The sequence below is a fragment of the Larimichthys crocea genome, chromosome X, assembly GCF_000972845.2.
Source record: "Larimichthys crocea isolate SSNF chromosome X, L_crocea_2.0, whole genome shotgun sequence".
NCBI lineage: Eukaryota > Metazoa > Chordata > Actinopteri > Sciaenidae > Larimichthys > Larimichthys crocea.
This window is the reverse complement of record NC_040020.1, coordinates 19,936,568-19,961,655: the sequence shown is the minus strand read 5'-3', so window position 1 is coordinate 19,961,655 and position 25,088 is coordinate 19,936,568. Positions and strand designations below refer to the sequence as shown.

The 25,088-nt window shown below is 38.0% G+C and overlaps 1 protein-coding gene across 1 annotated transcript in view; it reads right to left on the bottom strand.

Annotated features, from left to right (window-relative positions):
- Positions 1–770: 770 nt before the first annotated feature.
- LOC104936473 (glutamate receptor 2-like) overlaps positions 771–25,088 on the bottom strand; it is a 37,074-nt gene continuing 12,756 nt past the window's right edge. The window contains exons 11-17 of the mRNA XM_027282599.1: positions 24,370–24,585; positions 18,780–18,934; positions 17,491–17,689; positions 16,357–16,604; positions 4,787–4,901; positions 2,086–2,220; positions 771–1,168 (exon numbers count right to left, since the gene is read on the bottom strand). Coding sequence (XP_027138400.1) covers positions 1,061–1,168; positions 2,086–2,220; positions 4,787–4,901; positions 16,357–16,604; positions 17,491–17,689; positions 18,780–18,934; positions 24,370–24,585 — 1,176 coding nt within the window. The 3' untranslated portion in view covers positions 771–1,060. The remainder of the gene's footprint in view (positions 1,169–2,085; positions 2,221–4,786; positions 4,902–16,356; positions 16,605–17,490; positions 17,690–18,779; positions 18,935–24,369; positions 24,586–25,088) is intronic.

The window sequence follows — 25,088 nt, the reverse complement described above, 5'->3', positions numbered from 1 at the left end:
CAGATTTTTTTTTTTTTAATTTTGCATGCTTTTTTTTACAGCGTACTGTACAGTATGAACGTGCATTGTGTTCAGCGTCCTGATTGGCTAAGGGAGTACTGTACAAAATGCGTTGTATGTTCTGCACTCGGAAAAAAAAAAACCTGCACCAAGGCCTTCAGAGGAAAAAGCGTTACAGCGGAGCGCCGCCAGGACAAAGAGGCACCGTCAGAGGAACTGTGAAATACGGTTTCATTTACTAATACAGTATTGTACTTATTTTTGCTAAATCTGTAATATCTACCTAAAGGTGTACCTAATAAACTGATACCAGAGTGTTGGATTGTTTATACTATTTATTACATTACACTGAATTCACTTCTATGTTATATATTATCTACAAAGACTCAACAATTTCCACCTATTAGAAAGCACTTGAAACTAACTAAAAACTAACTAGAAAATTTCTAAAGAAATTTTGAGTGTGCCTGACTCTGGCCCGGTCGCTCCCATACATTATCACTGACACTGCTCAGTAAATTCAGTACGAGAAGATTCCCGCAGAAATCTTGAGAGTGACGAGTGGGCTGTTGCCGGGGGTCTGTATTCAAAAAGCACACCTCAAATAGTCATTTTTAACATGTTTATTTAGACAAAGGAGTTCAATTAACATTAGCATGTTAGCAATTAGCATGTATTTTATTCTATTTAATATTAGCATGTATTTAGCATGTATTAGTATGTATTTAATGCTAATTCAATTTAATGCTAATAATCAGCAGAGCGGTTACTGAATACACATATAGTCTTTTATTTTGAAGGGACTCTTATTTTGAAAGCCTTTTGTCTTATCTGTGTGTCTATCCGTGTCTGTGTCTCTCTGCCTCTCTGAGTATGTGTATGTAGTCACAGGTGCGAGTGCGCATGCTCACTCCCTCTCCCTCTGACCCCTGAGCAGACACAAAAACTTCAAATGAAGTCCCTCAAAGAGGTGGCCATCAGTGGCATAAGGTGTGCCGTAAACCAAAATCCGAAATGACTGCAAGAATCCTCGTCTCGTGGACCATGTCCTTGTCCAGTTTCAGGCGAAAATTCTATAAACTTTGGCCTTGGGAGTTAGAGAAAGCACAGGTGGTCCCTGCTCCTTCCGGAAAAATCTCTTCTCAAAATAACATGGGAGTCTATGAGGCTGTGGAAGGGAGTGTGGTAAATTATTGTGTACAGGGCCAAAACTATAACAGTGACAGCTTCAACAGTGTTATCACTGCGATGGCCTTGAATTTTTTCTACGTTTTCAGGGTATAATCATGTCTGTAGTCGGGCATTTAAGGCCACAATAGTCATACATAGTCGAAACGTTTTATTTTTTTCACTGATCGTTTTGTCTTCTCCACACTCTAGCTGATGATGTCACCACTCTAGCATACCACACACTCATTATAAACGCAAAATTTAAGTAAAAACCTACTCAAGTTTGAGCCTTGATAGTTTAAAAACGGTAAAAGATTTTGAAAAAAGTTAAATACAAGTTTAATAGTTGAAGAGTTTGTGTACAATTTGAATCAAGTCTGTAGTAGTAGTAGAAGTAGTTTAAATTGTAGAATGTTTGTAGAAGTTTTGTAGAAAGATTTGAAGTTTGTGTAATGTATGTATGTATGTTCAAATAGGAAAATATTTGTAGAAAAAGTTGAATAATTTTTAGAATATTAATAGTAGAATTTAGTAAAGTAATAGCTGGAATGGCATGAATGAGCTGAATCTAGTGATATAATTTTTATTTTTGTGGGACAACATTTGTAGGAGTAGTTACGCGGCAAAAAACGTACAGAAGAAGAAAAATAAAAATCAATATAAGGATAACAATAGTGTGGTCGCCCTCTGGGCATCCACACTAATAAGAAGAAGAAGCAGAAGAATAAGCGCGGTGGATAACATATAATGTGCGCTTTCAGGCACACTCACTTACTTACCCCATAAACCACATAGTATTTTATTGAGAATCCTGCATGTAGCAGATTTAATACCAATAATATGTCTATAATACTAATTATATTTATTATACCTAGTTAATTAAAATGAAGACTGGCTTCTGAAATTATTACATACCTTCATTTTTTTGGCCTCAGCACGGCTTTTGTAGCAGAACTCTACCAGCGCTACCATCATGGCCAGACCAAGACCTCCAACCAGGATGTAGAAGACCCCTGCTACATTACTAAGAGATAGCGCACTGGTCTTCTCCTAGGGGGAGGGCAAATGAAAGGGCAGGCGCCCAGAGAAAAGTGTTAGTGGGGTGTTGTGTTGACTTTAATGACTGACACACTACCAGTGAATTATCATTTTCTCATAAATATGAGAAAAAAACACAAGAGCTTTCGGTTAGGACAGCACATGTCACAGACAACAGATCTGACTAAACTGACTCAACCTGACCTGCATACATTTCAGCACATTTAAAAAATATATAAACAGCTCTGGCCATCATTTCTATGGGGTCTTAACATTCCTTAACATTATAATAACATTGTAATTGTACTTCAACAAAGTAATTGTTGAACTCTCAAAATGCATGGTCCTGAGGGGCAACAAACATTTAACACACTGTTCAACAACAGTCAGACAATTGGATAGGTTGTAACCAAGCCAACAATTTCTCCAGATTATTTAAACAACTTCATGTGGAGGTCAAGGTGAAAGTGAGCACAAGGGTCGAAGCAGGAAGTGTGTGTAAACTGTGGTCGAATAATAAGTAATTACTTTACCCTTGTTTCTACCCTCTCTGACTGCTTGTGTTTCGACCAGTCTGACTTCATTTTGGAAATCAGCAGTTAATTTAAAATTTGAAATTATTGTCCAAATGTCACACATACTGTATAATTTGATTTAAGATTGATTAGTCAGTGCTTTTCCTTGCTACACCTAAATAACTGTTGATATGTACAACTGAGTTTTTGAATTACGAGGGAGCCATTTATCCATTGCTGTTAAAATGGATGATTAGAAAGACATAAAATCTAATTCTAACCTTTCTAAAGTCTGTCTGACATTTACAGATGTTTTTTCTGTTATCTCATGGGCAGTCTTTGCCAGAGCAGAGATGCTTACACCCTTGAAAATGGGAGAAGCAAAACAAAATAAAAATGTCTTGAATTAATAAGCCAACCCTCTAATAGTGGTTATTTCTTTGATTATCCCATGTAACATGTAACAATGCATCACCTTTTCTGTGTATCTTTGTGTGTTTATTGTAAATAATCTCCATTTTCAACCCTTACTTTACAAAGCCTTAAAAAACTCAAACAGACAGACAGACAGACAGACAGACAGACAGACAGACAGACAGACATTAACTTCAGCATTAAATAAGATGGACATATCAGTCAGACCAACAAAAAAACATAAGCATATGCACACAAAACACTTTAATTAGCCCAACTGTTGATACATAGTGGATCCGAGTTCATCTGAAGAAGGGACACCACTTGTTTTTGTTCTTATCAGAAGTGAACATACAGTTTGACAATGGAATCTCCATGCATTACTTGAAAGTGCCCTTAACATTTCAAACAGCTCAAACTAACCTGTACTAACTCACTTGAACAACTATAATCCAAAAATGCAGATATGCTTTCTTTTTCTGAAACATATAGAATCAAGATAATTGTGCATGCCAAATGTATGACGAGACAGTGTGCTTGATTGATCCACAGACATATACAACTAACCTTATTGGTGGAATCCTTGAAGCCACACTCTCCTTTATCGTACCACCACTTGTTTTTCATCTTGTCTAGGGTCCCTTGCTCATTCAGTTTCAATACGGCAAGGTTTACTGGCTCTCTTTAATGGGAATAACATAAATAACATCATTATAAATGTTATCTTATGTTATTAGTGAGGCAGTGGTTCTCACTCTGGTCTAGAAACCAAATTAGGGCCCACTAATATTTGTTATTTGTACCATCATCATCATCATCATCATCATCATCATCATCATCATCGTAATATGTATATGTATGTAAAGTATGATTTTCTAACATGTTGCCACCTTACTTTTAATTTAAAGACCATGCTAAAATGTATGATTAGATAATTTTGTAGGAGAGTAACATTTTCATCTATTGCATCTAATGTATAATGCCTACATGTTTTATTATGGAGATTATTACAGCCTTTATTACAGCCCCTGGGAGGACTGTACCAACCATTTAGTGTACTATCACCATGATTAATTGGACAAAGCTGTTTAAAATATTGTGTTGTCAGAGCCCCTCTGTTTGGCTCCTGAGACAGAGAATGAGAAGCACTGCAGTGAAAAGCCTTTCTTCGTTTTCAGCAGCAGTATTCTACCAGGCCAGAGCCACAGATAAACAGAGTTTGGCCAGGTTGCACAAACTCTTTATCGACAGCCCTTTTCCTGCACTGTTGCTGCCATCTGGTGTGAGGTCACCTGACCCTGGCCTTGCCCCTGAAACCTGCCCTAACCCTGACCTCCACCAAACAGGATGCAACACATTGGCGGAAGAAGCAGCACAGACTACAACGCCACCTGTTTGTGGTGCTCTTCAGCAACTTCCAAATCTAATGTCTATCTGTAACATCTATGAGTCTTTATTTGTTTTTAGATTTCTGTTAAATAACAGAGTTTGGCCTAGTAAACATTGCTAACTTGTGGGTTCACATGTGGTGTTTTACCTATGCTGCTTCTTTCTCTTTCTCTTTTTTTTAAACCTATTGACCCAGTGTTGCTTTCATGTTTTTATGTTTTAGTCTGTGTGTGTGTGTGTGTGTTTGTGTGTGTATTAACCTTGCTCTCCCCTCCTCCGCTGCCGCATTCTCCCTTGTCATACCACCACTTGTTTTTCAGTTTGTCCAGCAGCCCCTGCTCGTTCAACTTTAACACCGCCAGGTTCACCGCATTTCTACATGAACACAGTAGCTGTTAGCAGTTCATTGGTTACTTCCTGCTGGTATGCATGTTAGCAGGATGAACTCTTATTATTTTGAATAAACAGAATACACATAGCTAGAATGTTTCTCTCTTGTTTAGTAGCTAAACTCAACCAACTGAATAACCATCAAAATAAGGCAACTGAGTAAAATGTCTAACTCAGAATCACTTGATATGTCTTTATAGAACTAAAGAGATAGGGTTGGGTTCTGATAGATGGTTCTAAGTTGATAAATTACAAAACTCTTCTCAAATAATTTATGTCTCCTTACTTTTTTTTATTAGCAAAGAACACCGACTTTGTACTGTACTGTATTGTATGCTTAAAACTGTACAATAACTTGAACTATAGGTGGGTTTGTAAATAGTAATGGATTTTTACAACAAATAACTGGATGGCATAGGGCTATGCTTGGATTTAGGTCATTTATGCTTGATTTAGGTCAAACATCATGAAATCACATACTTGAATTAGGGTTAACATTGTGTGAGGTTAAGGTAAGGTAAAACAAATTGAGCAACATAAGCCAAATTTTCTTTTACTTAGTTTATGTGATGTAGCTTGTGAAGAATTAAGTTTGCAAAAATCAGTAGGCTAATTCTGATATTTCAATGTGATCGATACATAATTACAAGGTGTAGCTATAGGAACAATTTGAAAAAAAAATTCTGTTGAGTTAGATTTTTATGCTGATCAAAACTAAAACATGCTGGCATGCTGATTCCAAAATTGCAGTCAGTTTTTTTCTAGCACGTCAAGTTTTTTTCTCCACAGCTTACCCTCCAGATATTCCACTGATTAGCTGTAGTAAGACTTGCCAGCTGATTACGATTGGACTCATCTACAGCTATGTGGCAACTTGTTTGTACAGTCACAATTGAGACAGTGCAGTGAGAGGTGTGTGCAGCTCCCAATAGGTCAGTACTATGAATATCTGCAAACAGAAAGCTAGCATAGTAGAATGAAGAGGATTTGTGCTGGCTCTTCACTTAATCTTGTAACCATGGGCATACCATTGCAAGTTCTATTTTGTTTTAGGCTGTTTTTGTAGTTTTCAAAGCTTGTAACTATTCCATCTTAGTGTTTTATTTACATAGGTATATATTTCCTTTGTTCCAGATCATGTCTGCTCCTGCTACTTCTCGTCGTAAATGCCTAAACAACCCGGACTCCTTTTGCTATATTTGTAGTAGTTTCACCAGAGAGCGAACATCAATGCATTTGTCAAACAAGCATATTTTGCATATTTTAAAGTAAAACTCTGTGATCAAGACAAGCCATGGGCCCCTCACAAAGTGTGCAAGCAGTGTGTCGAGAGTTTACGGATGTGGACCAAAGGAACACGTGAAAAGTTGGCATTTAGTATCCCCATGGTTTGGCGAGAACAAAATAGATCATTGCACACTGTTACTTTTGTTTAGTGAAAACATCAGGATTTAACAAGAAAAATAAAAGTAAAATAGAATATCCTAATCTACCGTCAGCTATAAGACCAATGCCTCATTCAGCTGAACTTCCAGTGCTAGTTTTCGAACAACTACCTTCTCTAGAAGATGTGAGTGGTGTTGAAGAATGCAGTGACAGCAGTGATGCAGATTTTGAAATTCACAAGGATTCAACAAGCACAAGCACATATCTGTTAAGTACAGTATTTTTCATCAATTTTAAGAAAATGGGGATCCTATAGTTTAAAAACTTGACGTGAGAAAAACTGAGATCAGTTTTGGATTCCGCACCCAAAAATTTGTTAAAAACAGCTGTCAGACGTCACACTTAGATTTGACAAGAGATTTGAAAATATTCAGATTCAATTAAGCTCATTCTTCATTATTTCATATTCAATAAAATGCCATCAAAGCCCAACCATACAAAGACATAAAGAAACAACTCACCTATCCCTTACAGTCTAACTATTTATCTTCTGTTTGCTGACATTCTGCTCTAAATTAGCCTCACTGTTGTTATTCGGGGATTACATCTACATGAATACCATGACTTTGAGCCTTAACATTCTTTCAGTAAATCCCCTGTGGGGTGACTTTGACTACTTGTAAATACAAAGCTATTAGTTTTAATGAGTAGATTTCTGTAACAATTATGATCATTGGTTGTGTGGTGCAGCATTCTGGCTTGTGCAGTTTCTTACAGAATGTGTTTGTGTTGATGTAGCCACAACATCTTTTATGGAAACTAGTTTGGATTTGCATGGTTTAAATTCTAGAATGTTCTCATTGAACTAAACTAGAACTACCCTAATTTGTCACACAAAGACGAAGAGCTGGTCGCACAAAGTTAGACAGTGAGTGGTCATTATACCTTATACCTTGACAGCATGACAGCCCTATAGAACAACAAACTGTGATGCACTGTGTGTTCTGACACCTTTTCTAGCATCTTTCAGCAATTTGAATTACAGTAGCTTGTCTATTGGACTAAACCACACAGGCCAACCTTTGCTTCCTGTGTGCATCAATGAGCATTGACTGCCCTATAACCCTGTCAGTTCACTTCTTTTCCTTCCTTGGACCACTTATAATAGGTACTGACCACTGCAGACTAGGAACACCCCACAAGAGCTGCAGTTCTGTTATCTAGCCATCAGCATTTTTAAAGTTGTTCAAATCCTGATGCCTGCCCATTTTTCCTGCTTCTGACAAAATGTTCACTTGCTGCCTAATATATCACACCCAAAATGAAAAGTGCCATCATAGCTAAAAGAGCGCATAATACCTTACTACCCCTCTAGAACACTGCACTCTCAGAATGCTGGGTTCTTGTGGTTCCTATAGTTTCCAAAAGTATATTGGGAGCCAGAGCTTTCAGCTCTTCGGTGGAACAAACTACCATTCTGGGTACGGGAGGCAGACACGGTCAACACCTTTTGAGAGTAGACTTAAGACTTTCCTTTTTGATAGGGCTTATAGTTAGGGCTGGCTCAGGTCATCCCAGTTATGCTGCCATAGGACTAGACTGCCGGGGGACTGATTGCTACCATGTCTCCATTACAGTTTATAGTTAGTTTGTCACACCGCGGTGAAGTCAAGCTGGGTTTTTGTCTTGTCTTGTCATTTCCTGTTTTATTTTGAAAGATAACTCTCCTCTCGTTTCAGGTCACTTGCCCTTCCTCATGTGTCACCGGTCTGATTGTCTTCCCCACCCTGATTGTTTCCACCTGTTTCCCATTACCCTGTGTATATATTGTCCGCGTCTCCCTTTGTCCTGTGCCAAAGTGTTTCGTCTTCTGTTCGTGCACCTAAGCCAGTTCCAAGTCTTGTCACAGTCTAAGTGTGTTTGTTCGTAAGTTTTTGTTTTCGTCTTGAAAGAGTGATTTTGTGTTGTAATTTTCTTAGTCTAGCTTTTGTTTTATAGTGCTTAGTTTAGTTGTTTTTTTCAGCCTCCCTTGGAGAGATTTTCAGTTCCTTGTTTATGTGTATAGTTTTGTCTTGCCTCCACCTTTCAGGAGAGTTTTTGTTTCTTCCCCGTTTTTCCTAGAGATTTCAGTTAATGTTTTGCAGCCTTTTCATTTTTGCCTCCTTGAGAGCGATTTTTTTATTTTATTTTTTTTAAAACCATTAGAGTTTTTCCTCCTTTTGAGTGTTTTTTGTCTTCCTTAGTTTAGGTCAGTTTTTTTAGTTTAGTATCACTCTGTCGAGAGGTTTTTTTGTTGTCCCAAAATAAATCTGCTCACTGACACCTCAGCATCTGAGTCCTGTTTTGAGTTCCAGCCTAAAATAGTTCATGATTTGTTGCTGCTGTGCATCTGTGTCTCTACATCTCTATCACAGTTTCCACTGCTACTGTAATCATTTTATCATTCATTGTCATTTTATCATTCATTGTATTGTAATTGTACAATATGTTTGTGTTGATTTGTTACACGTGACATGTATTGCACGTCTGTCCGTCCTGGGAGAGGGATCCCTCCTCTGTGGCTCTTCTGAGGTTTCTTCCACCTTTTTTCCCTGTTAAAAGGTTTTTTTTGTGGGCAAGTTTTTCCTCACTCGAACCGAGGGTCTAAGGACAGAGGTGTCACTCCCGGTATAGAACCCCCCCGAGGCAAATGTACTTTGGGCTATACAAATAAAATTTATTTGATTAGTTAGTTTACTCTAATACTTACCAACCAGTGCTGTGGCCAATATATGCTTCCTCTGCGTGACAATCCCTACTCTTCACTTTACAGCCTTGAGAAAGCTTGTGCAATCTAGGAGTGGTTTATAGCTCCAATATATTCCCATATATATCGCCCATATATTATCCCCAACAGAATAGAAAAATATTTAATCTGTCTTTACTACACAAGAGAAAATCTAAGACTGACTTGAATCTGTATCTGAAGTCTGATATATCTTTGTGCAACCAGCCCAGTGGTTTGTTTTTACTCTTATGTTTCCACTTGTATCACCAAGACTTTTGTGTCTTTTACGGAGCCTACATTTATGGATTAACTCTTGAAAAGGCGAAGAGGCAATCCAGCAGGAAGAGATTAATAGTAGATAGTAATGACAGGATGAAAAGGCGGTGACGTTGTTGCTAGTGTTGTGTGGCCCTCCAAGGCAAATGTACTTTGGGCTATACAAATAAAATTTTATTTATTTTGTGGCCTAGAAATTAAGCAAGCTTGTCAATAGCAATCACAATCACAGTGTGATTAATAACCACGCCTGGGCTCAGTTCACTTGATTTTGATTGGTTAAAAATGTTGTATAATATCAGCATCTTATTTGTCATTGACTGAAGAATCTTTGATATATTCTTGTGAGTGCGTGGATTTTCTGAACTGAACCCACCATCAGCATTATAACACTTCATCCACTTTGACTGCAATAGTGGCTACAAAGAAAGAAACATTAAATGAAGAAATTATGCTAGGAACAGAGACATGAAAAAAGTGGAACACAATGTTGGAATTTCGTGAAAAATTCAACCAGTATTTAGTTTGGAATCAAGACTTTTCTTGACTGAAAGTCATAGAATTTAAAAAATATGTCTCTGGTTCTACCATGCAAACAAGAGCAGTCATACAGTAGATCTACTTAAAGCTCTATTAAGCAATATTTTGGAATTAAAACTGAGTAATGTGAAAGGAGAGCACACTCACTCTGTTTTGAAATCTAGGCAATGTGAGTAAAGAGGTAAAATCATGGTAAACATTCATATGACAGATAACTGCTGATTGACTGGCATCTACTGTTACTATGGACAGACCTTTTTGCTGCACAGTGGTTAATTTAAATCTCACACTAGTAAACATATTCCACACCTGACAATCTCTACAGTTAAATTTAAGAGATCAATTTTGTCCATAGTGCTAATATCTGAATGCAGTTTTTTGACTATTCAAGAGGACTGGCTAATGCAAGACAAAAAAAAGGGGTCTTCTTGTTTGATGTTACTTATTGTGATTGGCTGAAAATGTATTTCCGTGGAAATTACTTTCTATCAGAGGGTCTTAAACCTGACAACAATCAGAAAAGTCAGCATACTATAAGCACTGTTCAGTGTTCAATCTTCATTGAAAGTTAAATTAGATGGTAAAGTAACATTTTAAATAAATGAGTGAAATTGTGGTGATTTTGAGGATTCTCACATTCTCATTTACATTTTATCATCTACAATAATTCATTTGACAATATTTTGCACTTTTACAGGTTTGGTCTCAATAACTTTAATCAATCTAGATACTAAAGGGAACTTCTCAGGGATGTTCTGATTCTCTGTTAAAGCTGTCAGCAGATCATCTATAATAACTAGAATATTTGCATTTCCTGCGGAAAGTGCAGCGTGGATGCTCTCTGCTGAAATGCCCGATGCATCTGTGCAAATTTGTATGAAAAGATAGAACTATAGAACTGTCTTGTGTCAGTGGCAGTTGGCAAGCAACCAGCGGCATCTGCCGGGCCCTATTTAGAGCAGCGTGAGGTAGAGAAACTGGTTTGTCTGCTTCCCTGCAGAAATTTTGCTAACATGGGATTAATAGGGCTGTTGCAGGGAGTACCTGGTACTTTAAAACTCACACAGCTAAAAACGGTAAGGCTGACAGCTTCAGTTGTTTTATCAGTGCGTAGGTTGCATGAAATTTGTGGCCACTGGAGACTTTTCTGTTTTATTTTTCCACAGAGTTCTTCTCTGTTCCTTCACTCTAGCACCGACGTCATTCACTCTAGCAGGCGCATTACACACCCATTATAAACACAGATTTGGAGTAAATACATGCTCAACTTTAGTCTTTGATATTTTCAGTAAAATATTTTGTAAAGTTGAGTACAAGGTTAACAGTTCAAGATCTTGTATACAAGTAGTAATTTGAACTAGAAGAAAAAAAAATTCTAAATAAATTTTGAGTTTGCCTGACTCTGGCCCCGTCACCCCAATACATTATTACTGACACTGCTCAGCAAATTCAGTACTAGAAAATTCCTGCAGAAATTTTGAGAGTGACGAGTGGGCTGTTGCCAGGGGTCTGTATTCAAAAAGCACACCTCAAATAGTCATGATGACTATGCACTAGCAATTAACATTTGCATGTTAGCATTAGCATGTTAACATTAGCAATTATCATTAGCATGTTATCGCTGATGCGCTAGCAATTAAAATTAACATGTTAATATTAGCATGTTAACATTAGCATGTTAACATTAGCCTGTTATCATTGGCATGTTAGCGCTGATGCGCTAGCAATTAATATTAACATGTTAATATTAGCATGTTAACGTTGATGCGCTAGCAATTAACATTAACATGTTAACATTAGCATGTTAACATTAACATTAGCATGTTAACACTGATGCACTAGCAATGACATTCGCATGTTAACATTAGCATGTTAGCGCTGATGCCTTAGCAATTATCATTAGCATGTTAATATTAGCATGTTACCATTAATATGTTAGTGCTGATGCGCTAGCATTTAACATTAGCATGTTAGCATTATCATTTTAACATTAACATGTTAGCACTGATGTGCTGACGCGCTGACGCGCTAGCAATTAACATTAACATGTTAACATTAGCATGTTAACATTAGCATGTCTTTTATATAGTGGCTAATGTTAATTAGCATTAGCATGTTAGCATTAGCATGTTAACAATTACCATTTGTATTTAATTCCTAGTGGCTAATGTTAATTAGGACTAATTTTAGCATTGGTCGTTAATGTTAGCAAATAGCATGTCTTTAGACACACCACATGACATGCACACCTCAAATAGTAGTTTATTTAGACACAGGAGCAGCTAGCGCTTACGTGCTAGCAATTAACATTAGCATGGTTAATGGCTAGTTAACATTTGGCTTGGTTTTTGGCGCTCTTTCAGGCACACTCAATTAGCCCGAGAGGTTTTAAAGAGTGTGCTCTTTCAGGCACACTCAATAAGAAGAAGCCCGAGAGATAATAAAGAGTGTGCTCTTTCAGGCACACTCAATAAGCCCGAGAAATTTTAAAGCGTGTGCTCTTTCAGGCACAATTTCTAAAGAAATTTTGAGTGTGCCTGACTCTGGCCCCGTCGCCCCCATACATTATTACTGACACTGCTCAGCAAATTCAGTATTAATACAACAAGCTGTGTCATCATTGCCTCTTTAATGGGCTCTTATTTTGAAGGGACTCTTATTTTGAAAGACTTGTCTTGTGTGTGTGTGTGTGTGTGTGTGTGTGCGTGCGTGCATGTGCGTGCAATAAGCCCGAGAGGTTTTAAAGTGTGCTGTTTAAGGCACACTCAATAATAATAATTGGAATAAGCCTGAGAGGTTTTAAAGAGTGTGCTCTTTCAGGCACACTCAATAAGCCCGGGAGGTTTTAAAGAGTGCTCTTTCAGGCACACTCAATAATATTAAGCGTGGTGGATAACATATAGTGTGCGCTTTGAGGCACACTCAATAAGCGCGGTGGATAACATATAGTGTGCGCTTTCAGGCACACTCAGTAAGCGCGGTGGATAACATATAATTTGCGCTTTCAGGCACACTCAATAAGAAGAAGCCCGAGAGATTTTAAAGAGTGTACTCTTTCAGGCACACTCAATAATAATAATAAGAAGAAGCCAGAGAGATTTCAAAGAGTGTGCTCTTTCAGGCACACTCAATAAGCTCGAGAGGTTTTAAAGAGTGTGCTCCTTCAGGCACACTCAATGAAGTCTGTAGTAGAAAGTATGCAGTAGCAGTTGTTGTTTAAAGTGTAGTGGGTCTGTAGAGAGATTTGAGGATTTCCAATGCTGTCTTATGGGGGAAATTTGTAGAAAATGTTGAATATGTTGAAAATGTTGAATGAATAATTTGTACAGTATTAATAGTAGAGATTAATAAATTAGCTGGAATATCCTGAATGAGTGGCATCTGGTGATATATTTTTTACATTTGTAGGATTTGTGGGAGTAGTTGCCAGGCCCTAATTAGAGCAGCGCATGTGTGTCAGACTGCACAGAGTGAGAGAGCATGGCTGATGACAGCCAGAAGTACACAACAGCTTCAACAGTGTTATCACTGCGACGACCTTGAATTTTCCTACGTTTTGAGGGAGTAATCATGTCTGTAGTATGGCATTTGAGGCCACGATAGTCGAAAACGTTTTATTTTTTCACTGATCGTTCTCTCTCCTCTCCACTCTAGCAATGACTTCACTAACTGTAGCTCTCGAAAATTCTCGCAATACACACCCATTCATTTTTTTGGCGTGGTTTTTGGCAACTCTTAGAAAAGTCATAGCAATCGAATGATAGATTTCTGGTCAAACCATTGTAACTATCACTGAAACTACTTTACCAGTAGTAGTATGAGGCTTTCCTCCTACTTTCCTTTATGTTTTGAGTGGCAAATGTCTGTAGCACGAAATGTGCGGCCACGAGAGGCTTGTCTGTTTTTTGTTTTTTTTCTGATGAAGTGTCTCTCTGTTCGTTCACTGTAGCGCTGATGTCACTCACTCTAGCAGGCGCAATACACACCCATTGTAAACGCAGCTGTGGAGTAAAAACCTGCTCAACTTTAGTGTTTGTTTGTTTGTTTAAAAACGGTAAAAGATTTTGTAAAGTTGAGTACAAGGTTAATAGTTTAAGATCTTGTGCACAAGTAGTAATTTGAATGAAGTCTGTAGGACAAAGTATGCAGTAGCAGATGTTTAAAGTGTAGTGGGTCTGTTGAGAGATTTGGGGATTTCCAAAGCATTCTTATGGTGGGAAATTTGTAGAAAATGTTGAATTTGTACAGTGTTAATAGTAGAGATTTGTAAATTAATAGTTCCATTGTCCTAAATGAGCTGCATCTGGTGATAGGACAAAATTTGTGGGAGTAGTTAGGTACCAAAAAACATACAGAAGAAGAAAAATAATAAAGATTTGAATAACAGTAGTGTGGCTGCCCTCTGAGCATCTTCTTTAGTGTCCAAGAATTGCTTAATACAGCTTTAACTGTAAATCTGGCAAATGTAAGTAACTACAAACATCATTAAAAACATCAACACACACACGCACGCACACACGCACACACACACACACACACACACACACACACAGAATTTAGTCTCTATTCAAACGTGATTAAAAAGTTACATAGTTTGAAAACACAGGCTAACTTGCACAGTAGTCTATTCACTTTCTGATGATTGTTTATATTATATATATATATAATATATAAATATATAATATATATAAATATATTATATATATATATATATCTATTATATATAAGTATAATATATATTGAGCTGCGGTGTCCATTTTTAACCACTAGATGTCCGTGTTCTGCACTAACTTACATATTGTACTAACTTTAACACCCAATCATGTATATAAGATAAGTATAGAATTTTGTATGAAGGGGAAAAGATTGAAGTGATTTGGATAAAGGGTCCATTATTGGTTCACAAAAAACTCCACTCAACCTTTAAGTGTTTCTGGGATATATTTTATTGATATTTTTATTAGATAGATTTAGATAGAATTCTTCATGTATTTAGTACTGAATTACATTTCAAATAACTATAAATTATTTTATTTTATTATTATGTTGCCTGGTATGGGATACTTCTGGCCTAATATTTCTCTATTTATCATTAATTTAGCAAGGACAATGTATAATACATTTACTGTACCAGATAAATCAATTTAAAAAGAAAACACTATTGTTCATACTTAATATTTTTCCATGCTTTTATTCTTGATGCCTGTGGTTTTAACTATTTGCCTGGACTACAGTTAAAGTTTTGTCCTTCTGGTTAACTCTCTCACTTTTCAGAAATTCAATTAATATGCACTGCTCCTTGTCAAATTAAGTAATGAACTAATATAATTTGAAAAATATGAAACCAATAAAATAAATTATTGACCAATATCATTTTAAGGAATTTTACATAAGCCTTCCTGCTAACAAACTACTTAGAAGCAGCAGTAACTTAAGTAACTTATTAGAATTGCTGGGTTCTGAGGGATTTGGATTAATGATTAAAATCTATATAAAATATGTAGGATCCACCTAGAATGCAGAAATAAAAGATTTCCAAATTGTTTCTGGACAGAGATAGTGTTGATTTCTAATTTAAAAAAATAAACAAACAAATATAGATAAACAACTAGTATCCAGAAATGCATATACAAACACGCACGCACACACACACACACACACACACACACACACACACAGATTTTTAGGCCATAAACTCAATAGACGATACAATATCTTGATCCAGGTCTTAAAGAGCCAGCTCATTACTATTGCTAAAAAACGTGCAACCAAATTCCTTCTCCTCCTAACCCTTCTTACTAGAAATCAGATGAAATCAGGTTTAATAATAGAGGACATGGATAAAGCAGCTTTAATTATTATATCTTAACATCCCCACACATTCACTAACACAAGAGGTGTCCACACATCTTGAGAATTTTTGTGATGAACTATTTCTTTAAGACCTGAAATGTTAGCCCTCCCCTAGTCATCACAGAAACCACCACTAGCCATTGGTCAGAGGTGGTAACCATGGTAAAAATACAAACCACTGCGATGATGTCATCAGGGTAGGTGGATTATTATAACAACGAGTAAGCCGCCATGCTCCATTCATCACACTTGCATACTGCAACACCCATTTGATACGATGGATTGGGACCAGATTACATTGCTCCCCATTGTGGTTCATTTTCCTAAGCACATGAACAAAGCCACAGCTCACACACTGGCTAAAAAAACACATGACCACTACTGCAGGTGGTCAGCCAGCGTGTTCTGATCTTAACTTTTAAGGCTTCAGAGCACTGATTAAGGGCTTAAGGGTTTTTTTAATCCACTCAATGATCAACTATTAAAATTGCCCTTTCAAAGTGTGGATAAATTAGCCATGTGAATGGGGAGAGTGACAGTATGCTAGGCAGTAGGTTAGTAGTGTGAATGGTGCATGGCAATGCAGGTTGGCTAGCATTGTTATACTGATCCACCCACCTTAATGGGGATCCTTTGGGTGTGGCAATGCCGTAGCCTTTGGAGTCCAGGTTTCCTCCCACTTTCATGGTGTCACAGGGTTTCCTCTGCTCGATGTACTCGTTCATGGTGGACTCCAGGAGATAGGCATACTTTCCTTTGGACTTCCTGACACGTAGGACACCCTCTGACGTCTTCTTGACAAAGACGGAAGGTTCTGCTGATTTCATGTACTGCCACATCTTGTCAAACAAGGCGATTTTAGAGCGCTTTAAAAGAGAGATGGACACAGATAATACACTACATCTCAGGTTGTACAACTTGGTTACACGCCAATACCCTTAAGCACAGGGTACTTCAAGGTATGTGGAGTTGTATTATCATCAGCTCTGTAAAACTGGGGCCTAATAAACATTTTGAATGTATCTACTTATAAAACATTTACAAAACCAAATTTAAGAATACTTTGACACTTTCTTTATTTAAATGTATGTTTCAGTTGGTCTTCATTTTCAGTCATATTACTAAAGATCAATGTGGTTCTCCAGCTGATATAGCTTCACCTGTCCTCATTTTAACTGTTATTTCTGATGGATTAATCATTTTAATCAGCTGGAAGTTAATCAGCAGGAGAAACAAGGAAATGCAGTCTGAGGAATCGTCAGGGTATTGCTTTCCCTGGTGAGGGTGTTTAACTGCTGGTGGAATTTAGGTGAGGCTGAGGTCTGTTTGATTAAAATCATCAGATACAATAGCAGTACCATCTGCTTTGTCAGGTGAGTTCTGATGAAGCCTCTTGTAGTAAAGTTTTTTCATTTGCATCTGAGGGGATGTAAACAGCAGCAATAAAAACACTGGGCAGATGATACAGTTGGCATCTTAACAATATAAATATGCCATCTGGGAAATATTGTTCATTCACTTTAACTATTTTTGATCACTAAGCATCATTGGCATCACCATGGTAATGTAATCACAATCTTAAGCAGCAGAAAGAACACATACACATCCTGATATTGTAAATAAAAGATGTGCATCTATGTATACCTGAGAGCTATGGGAGATTTTGGAGCAGTGCCCTCTCCATCATACTGAAGCTGTTCTGGAGGCTCTGGGTGGGATGTGTCATGTTACTATATTGTGTTAAATCCTTACCCTGAAGAACTCTTTGGTGGATCCAGAGTCCAGGGTTCCATATGCTATCTCTGTCTGTTTAGCCAGGTCTTCAGCACTCTCAATGGGAGAAACCATCCTCTCTACTGTCAGGAAGGCAGCCAGGTTGGCAGTGTATGACGAGATGATGATCAGGGTAAAAAACCACCACACCCCCCCCACTATACGACCTGACAGAGACCTGCACGTGCGCACACGCACACACACACACACACACACACACACACACACACACAGGCCATGACATGTTGTTATTACAGTCTCAGACACAGTTAAATACAGACTTACTTACTAGTTGTAACTCTGCCCTTTGTGACAAGTTGTGACTGATAACTGTAAAGCATTGAGACAGCATTCTCTTTTCCAATTTCTTTTTAATCTGGAATAAACCACAGTACCTAATGTAGAGTAAGGTTATAGGGCTTCATTTTGAGTAATTTATGTTTTTATTTGTGTTTTATGTTCACAAATATCCATGAATGAACTTATCTTACTTTGTGCGCAGAACCTAGAAGATCTCATTTCACTTTGGATGTTTTTGGAGAAACATGGACCATTGTGGCGTGTACTGTAAACACAATTCCTCTTTTGATATTACAGCACTGCAATATGTTGTGTCTGTATCATTTCATTGTATTTTTTATGTTATCCATGTGAGACCAGGTAATATTACAGTCAGAAATGTATCTGTGGCTGTTCTTATGTATCACCTAACAGCCCTGCCTCTAAAACTGTATGTACATATACAACTAATTTGTATTTTATAGTTATATAAGTAGACAACATAATGACATAATGACAAAGTATTTATTATTTGAATTGATTTTTACACATTTGTGACACACTTAATGTGAAAGTTTTTCTCTTTTAATTCCACTTGTCTACTACAATTTAGTTTAATCTATTATCCTAGGTACATTAATGTTTGCTTATGACCCTGTGTGTTTTATGTTTCATCAAGCTGAAAGCCAATGTTCCCAGTACAGTTAACAATTTGACCAGGGTGGCCTCACCACCCTCATGTATGACAAATAAATACATACATACATACATTATCTGTAACTGCTTATTCCAGCTGACATTGGGTGAGAGGTGGGATACACTCTGGACAAGTCCCCAGTTCATCTCAGGGCGCATAGAGACAAATAACCATTCATACTCACATTCATTTTAGAGTCACTAATTTACCTGTTATGTGCATGTTTTTGGACTGTGGAAAATGGACCAGAAAGAATCAATAACTACATGACAGTAGTCATGTCAATACCAACCTTGGTGAGATGTCACAACCCTGCCGCATGAAAGCACCCAAAGAGAACCATAAGGAATTAAAGATGCCAAACTCATTGGTGGATTCAGTTGTCAATGGCAAAGCTCCGTCCTCTGGCTCCTCCAGCGTCCATTCATAGGGGCTAAATCTGGATACCTATGAGATAATGTTATAATTAATTGCTTTGCCTGTTAGACTGTAGCTACATGGAATGAACTGATGAATTGATTTTCATACAGGAAAATGTACACAAGCTAAACTTGGAACATATTTTTTATTTAAACTCATCCTGGATACATACTTGTCACACATCTTAAAATTGCATCCATAAAACCTACACATTGTATGCACACTGTTGTTTCTTGTAAAATCGTACCTGTGACATTATAAAATTCAACCCTTGAAAACATTATTTTGACATAAGAAAAAAAAAAACTCAAGGTCCACTTTGTAGCTTTTCTGGAACTTTTAAACGTATCAATCGGTATAATTTTTTTGTTCCTTATAATAAGGGCAACATATGAAAATCTGGGAACTAAATCCTTACCAAGAAGTTTCTTCACAATTGTGTTTAGGAAGGTGTGTAATATCATGTCTTAAAATGTTGAAATCGAACTCCTGTGGGAAACCTCCTAAAAAATTGCTAAAGTTGGGGTACCTGTAACCGATTTTTGAAAAAAATCGACAATGTTAAATTTGGCTTTAAGTAACTTGTGAGGGGTCAAACTAGGATTTTTTCATGATTCTGAGTTGATTGCAAGCATTAGTTTTTCACCAAAACCACTCCTTAGTGCAAAAACAGTCACCCCTACTTTTTCCACTTACTACATTTTCAGTCATTATTCATGAATAAAAGGTTCCAAACCCCCCATCATTCCACAGTTGGGTGGATTTCACCTGCTAAAGTCCTACCTTGGATCCTTGGGTAATATCATAGAGGATTTTAGACTACTAGAGCTGATCCAGCTGATCTATCCAGTACGACAGCCAACTACATCCTGGATGGAAGATGTTTTGATAAGGTAATCCGTGCTCACCTCCTGGTTGATGCAGCCATCTATCTGTCACACCGTGGTGAGGTCAAGCTGGGTTTTGGTTATGTCTTGTCATTTCCTGTTTTATTTTGAAAGATAACTCTCCTCTCGTTTCAGGTCACTTGCCCTTCCTCATGTGTCACCAGTCACCAGATTGTCTTCCCCGCCCTGATTGTTTCCACCTGTTCCCCATTTCCCTCATGTGTGTATATATAGTCTGTGTTTCCCCTTGTCCCGTGCCGAAGTGTCTTCGTACTTTCTGTCGTTGCACCCAAGCGTTTCCATTGTCTCCAAGCCTGTTCCACGTTTCTTGCTCTGTAAGTTTCACAGCCACAAGTTAAGTATAGATAGGATTTTGTAGCCTGTTTTCGTCCTGCGGGATTGTTTTCTGTTTGCTTGCTTCTTTCCTTTTGATAAAGTTTTTCATCCTCCGGGATCGTTTTTGTTTCAAGCCAGTTTAGAAAAGATTAGGTCATAGATATAGATAGTTTCCTCCTCATTTTGAGTGAGTGTTTTTGTTTGATCAGTTCTGTTTCCTCCTCATTTTGAGTGTTTTTGTTTGATAAATTTTAGTTAGGTTATTCCTTCCCATTTTGGTGAAGCGTTTTTTCTTTCTAGTTTAGTGTTTGAGAGTAGCAGATTTTTAGTTAATTAGAGTTCTGGTCAGTGTAGCCATTTTTGTTGTAATTTTTTGTAGACTGTGCTCCAGCAGCCCGGAAACAATAAAAGTTTCTTCCAACCTGCCAATTCCGCGTCTGAGTCTGCCGCTTTGTTCTGGGCCTGACACTATCAGCACATCATGAAACATGCCTTCACTGAGGAGGGGCTTGGTGAAATGAAGACCTTGATGGAGAAGGTAGCTGATGGGAAAATGGGAGCCAGACACACAGATCCAGTTGTTGTAGTGTTTGAACGGAGGTTTGAAGAAATCTTCAAAAGACTTGCCAAAGGCGGAAGAACGCCTGCACTCTAGGTGCAGTACTACTACATTGTAGATGTCATCAAGATCTTCATCAGAACTCAACGGCTTGCAGACCACAATGGGCACCTGTCCTGCATTGTCACTAGGATGCTAGACATCTTTGCAGCTGCGGGGCATCATCAATACGCCAAGGGGGCACGGCTGTACTGTCAACTCATGAAGCAACTCGAAACTTTGCCTGCTTACAAGGAAACCTTTAAAAGCTTTACTGCCCATGGGAAGATATTAATGAAGGCAGCCAAGTCAGAAGGTGGACTGAGCAGAGGGAGGATGAGAAAATAGTGATTCTTGTCACAGGTACTGGGTGCTTACCCTCAACCACTTCTCCAGTGTCAACCAGCACATGGAGGAAGGTGTCAAGAAACACTGTCCACTCCACAGAGACCTTGCCAAAACACAAATGAAGCGAGATGCTGAACCGATTGAACTTGTCCTCAAATGGTTTGAGGAGATCAACCCATTTGACCAAGATCAAGATAAGGAGTTGCTTGTGTCTTTCTCAACAGGATTCACAAGCACAAGAGATGACCCAGTTAATGCAGAACAGCTAAAGTAGGGAGGGAGATGCAGATAAAGCTGGATGGACGGTCAGCCACATCGACCATGGAGGTGAAGCTGAAGGTACAAGCCCTTTCATCACTCAGAAAGATTCCCAAGGTCAATGAAAAGAAGATTCACATTGACTCACTCAAGTTGTTCAACTGACATCATTTTGGCCCAACGGGCTATGACAGTTGAGACGAGCTTACAGTATGAGCTGACTTCCTTCCCGTTGCCCCTGTTCAGCAACAAAAATCAGAAAATGAACAAGGCAAACAAGGCAGGCTTTACCAAGACTAGCCTGAAGGATTTAACTGATCCGCTTGACCTCACTAACCAACCCTCCTCTACTCTTCTGGTTGATGGTGGATGGCTTCTCTACATGGTGAAGGGGGAACAAGGTCAGAGTTGGCAGGAGGTTGCCAACAGTTACCTGAGATACTTGCAGTGTCTTGGCTCTCCATCCAGGATGTGGTTGGCTGTCGTACTCTCTGGATAGATCAGCTGGATCAGCTCTAGTAGTCTAGAATCCTCCATGATATTACCCAAGGATCCAAGGTAGGACTTTAGCAGGTGAAATCCACCCAACTGTGGAATGATGGGGGGTTTGGAACCATTTATTCATGAATAATGACTGAAAATCCAGTGAGTGGGAAAAGTGGGGGTGGTTGTTTTTGCACTAAGGAGTGGTTTTGGTGAAAAACTAATGCTTGCAATCAACTCAGAATCATGAAAAACCCCTAGTTTGACCCCTCACAAGTTACTTAAAGCCAAATTTAACATTGTCGATTTTTCAAAAATCGGTTACAGGTACCCCAACTTTGAGCAATTTTTTAGGAGGTTTCCCACAGGAGTTGAATTTCAACATTTTAAGACATGATATTAAACACCTTCCTAAACACAATTGTGAAGAAATTTCTTGGTAAGGATTTAGTTCCCAGATTGGTCAAATATCTGCTAAAATGCCCTTACTATTATGCACATCTGGGAAAAAGCTCTTGCAGGCAGACAAAGGTGTGATAACTGTTGTATACTGCAAAGTATAAAACAAAAGCATGAAACATTTCTGGTGATATAACATTTTGATATCTCCAGGTCTCTATCTGTGAATGTAAAGTAATAAAAACTTCCTTGACAAAAATAAACAAAGCTGTCTACCTAAAAAATCAAGAATAGAAGAAAATGTTACTCCTTCAAAATTGATCAGACACCATCACATCTTAATTACTGTAAAACAATCAGGAAATAACTTCATTTCACTGTCTATTTCTCAAGACCAGTCCCCAGTGTCTCAAACCATCAGACACAAACCAATAACTTGATACACGGCTCATACCAAAGCTCTGGGTTCCCAGATACTACAGCCATGGAAGCATATAAAGTGGATTAATGAAGTGAATGTTAGATTCTGCCTGACCCAAGAAGCTCCATGAGCAGACACGTGGTAAAACATTGTAAATATAGGAGATGATTTGAAAGATAGAAACATTTAGAGGCCAAAAGGACCCGTTTTGTTTTGTTTTTTCAGTGGGTTTCCACCTGATTTCCTCTGTGAATCAAAAAATATCATACCTTCCTTTTTAATCTCATGGATCATGCATAGTGGAAAGTGACAAACTCATTGTAAATGCTACGGACCTACCCGGCTCTCACTGCGGGAGGCGGAGGCTGTTTTCAGGGACAGAGTTCACAGTAGTGATGGGAAGTTCAGTTTTTTTTTGTGAGCCAGATCATTTGACTCAGCTCACCAAGACGAGCCAGCTCTTTTGACTCCCAAACAGCTCATCATGTCACCACTTATAATGCAGCCAATTTTAGCGCTGTTTTGACTTATGATTTTATGCGTACACATACAGTATATCACTTTAATTATTCAAAACATCCTTTGTACTGAAGTATTCAAAAGTAAAAATTGCATTTTCTAATATCAATAAATTGCTGTAGCCAACTGTCATTGCATTTACAAACAACAGTCTGTGAACCAATGAACGCTGCTATGCTGGAACACCACCCCTCCCTGCTTGGTGGTATCCCTTATGTGTTTGGTTGCACAACATGCATATGACATTAAGTGAATGAATGCATGCATGGATCACTCATAGTGCACTGTATTACTTTACAAAAAAAAAGAAAAGAAAAGGAAGGGGCTTCCATTATTCACTTAAAACAGCCTGGCTCTTTGAACCGGCTCGTTCGCGACTGATACATCACTAGTTCACAGTAGTGTCGGTATGGAGGACTGGGCAGATAATGATGACTTTTCTACATATAAATTCATCAATTATTTCACTCATAAAGTTTCCAAAGACCTTCAACACCGCTGTGGGAAGTTAGAGTCACTGAGTCCAAATTCTGAAATCACATTACATAATCATCATTGGTTAACAGTGGGACCTAGTCGGCTCTTACTGCCCGAGAAGGAGACTGTTGGGATGACTGACTTTAGCTCAAAATTTGCTGATTTTCATCTCTTTCTGTAGGACATTTCTTTTACTTTCGTACTTTACATTACTTACTTTCTTTTCTATACACTAGTGAGGACTTTGAGAAGAAACAAAAGCTCTGTAAAAGCAAGTAGGTAGACCTTGAGTGGTATTTGGTTTTGGAAGTATAATTTTGATTCAAGCAGAATCTTAAGTTAGGAATTCTCAGATGCCTTGGATTTAAGTGGGCAATGCACACTACAGAATTGAAATATATAAATGTTGATCTAATTAGATCAAGGTTAGATGTGACAGTCTTGCTTATACAGTAGATCTCATTTGGAGTATTGGATGTTATGGTTTGGAAGTCCAGACTCTTAGGCGATTCAGTAACATTTTGATTTCTATAATTTCACATCCATGTGATAGAAGACATACACTGGTTGTAATCAGATGTCTTCACTCGTTATGTGCATTGCTAGGATCTGTATACTGTTTTTAGGCTTAACTACAGCCACAACACATTAAGAACTCTGACAGCCATGAGAGCAGTATAGTATCCTAGAGTTCTGGTGAGAATAAAACTATGAATCAACATAAACACTGACTTACCAGAAAGAGCACAACACTAACTCCTATATAGGCAAAGACAATGCACATCCAGATTTCATAGGCCAGTGGGTCCAGAAAGGAAAAGACTCCTGGTTTGGATTTCTGTGGCTTTTTGATCATGATGGAGATTCCCAAAGACATGAAGGGTTTGGAGAAGTCTATCACCTCTTCACGAACAAGAGTAATCGTCAGAGGAGCAACAGCTATATCTGCTTTCTGATGGAGAGACAAAAACAGAAAATTTTTGACAGTATAATGTATTCATAGCTCTTGAGTTGGCTGTTGGAAAGAGAACAAAGAAACATACAATAACCATCCATTAGGAGGCTGTATTTGTCAAGATAATAGACAGACAGTGGAGGGTCATCTATAAAAAATCTGGCCCAAATTCTCATTCTTGTCACCCCTTGTCTTTTATTGTCGATGTTGCTGACGTACAGACCCTGCTACATTTGATTTATGTTATTTAAGTTTACTCTTTTATTGTATTACTGTTAAAGTTGTGATGCCAAATAAAAATATAATATAATTATGTAGTGGAAAACATGTCAAAATCTTCAATATGTACAGAAACATATATTTAATTTGTTCAGTGTTCTTAAAACTCACTGTAACTAGTAATCTATGGAAATTACGGTAAATCAGTGAAATGCATATCAGGGCATATGTAAACTAGGTGTTTTAACTGACTCTGACTGTTATTTAACCACAGTCTGCCA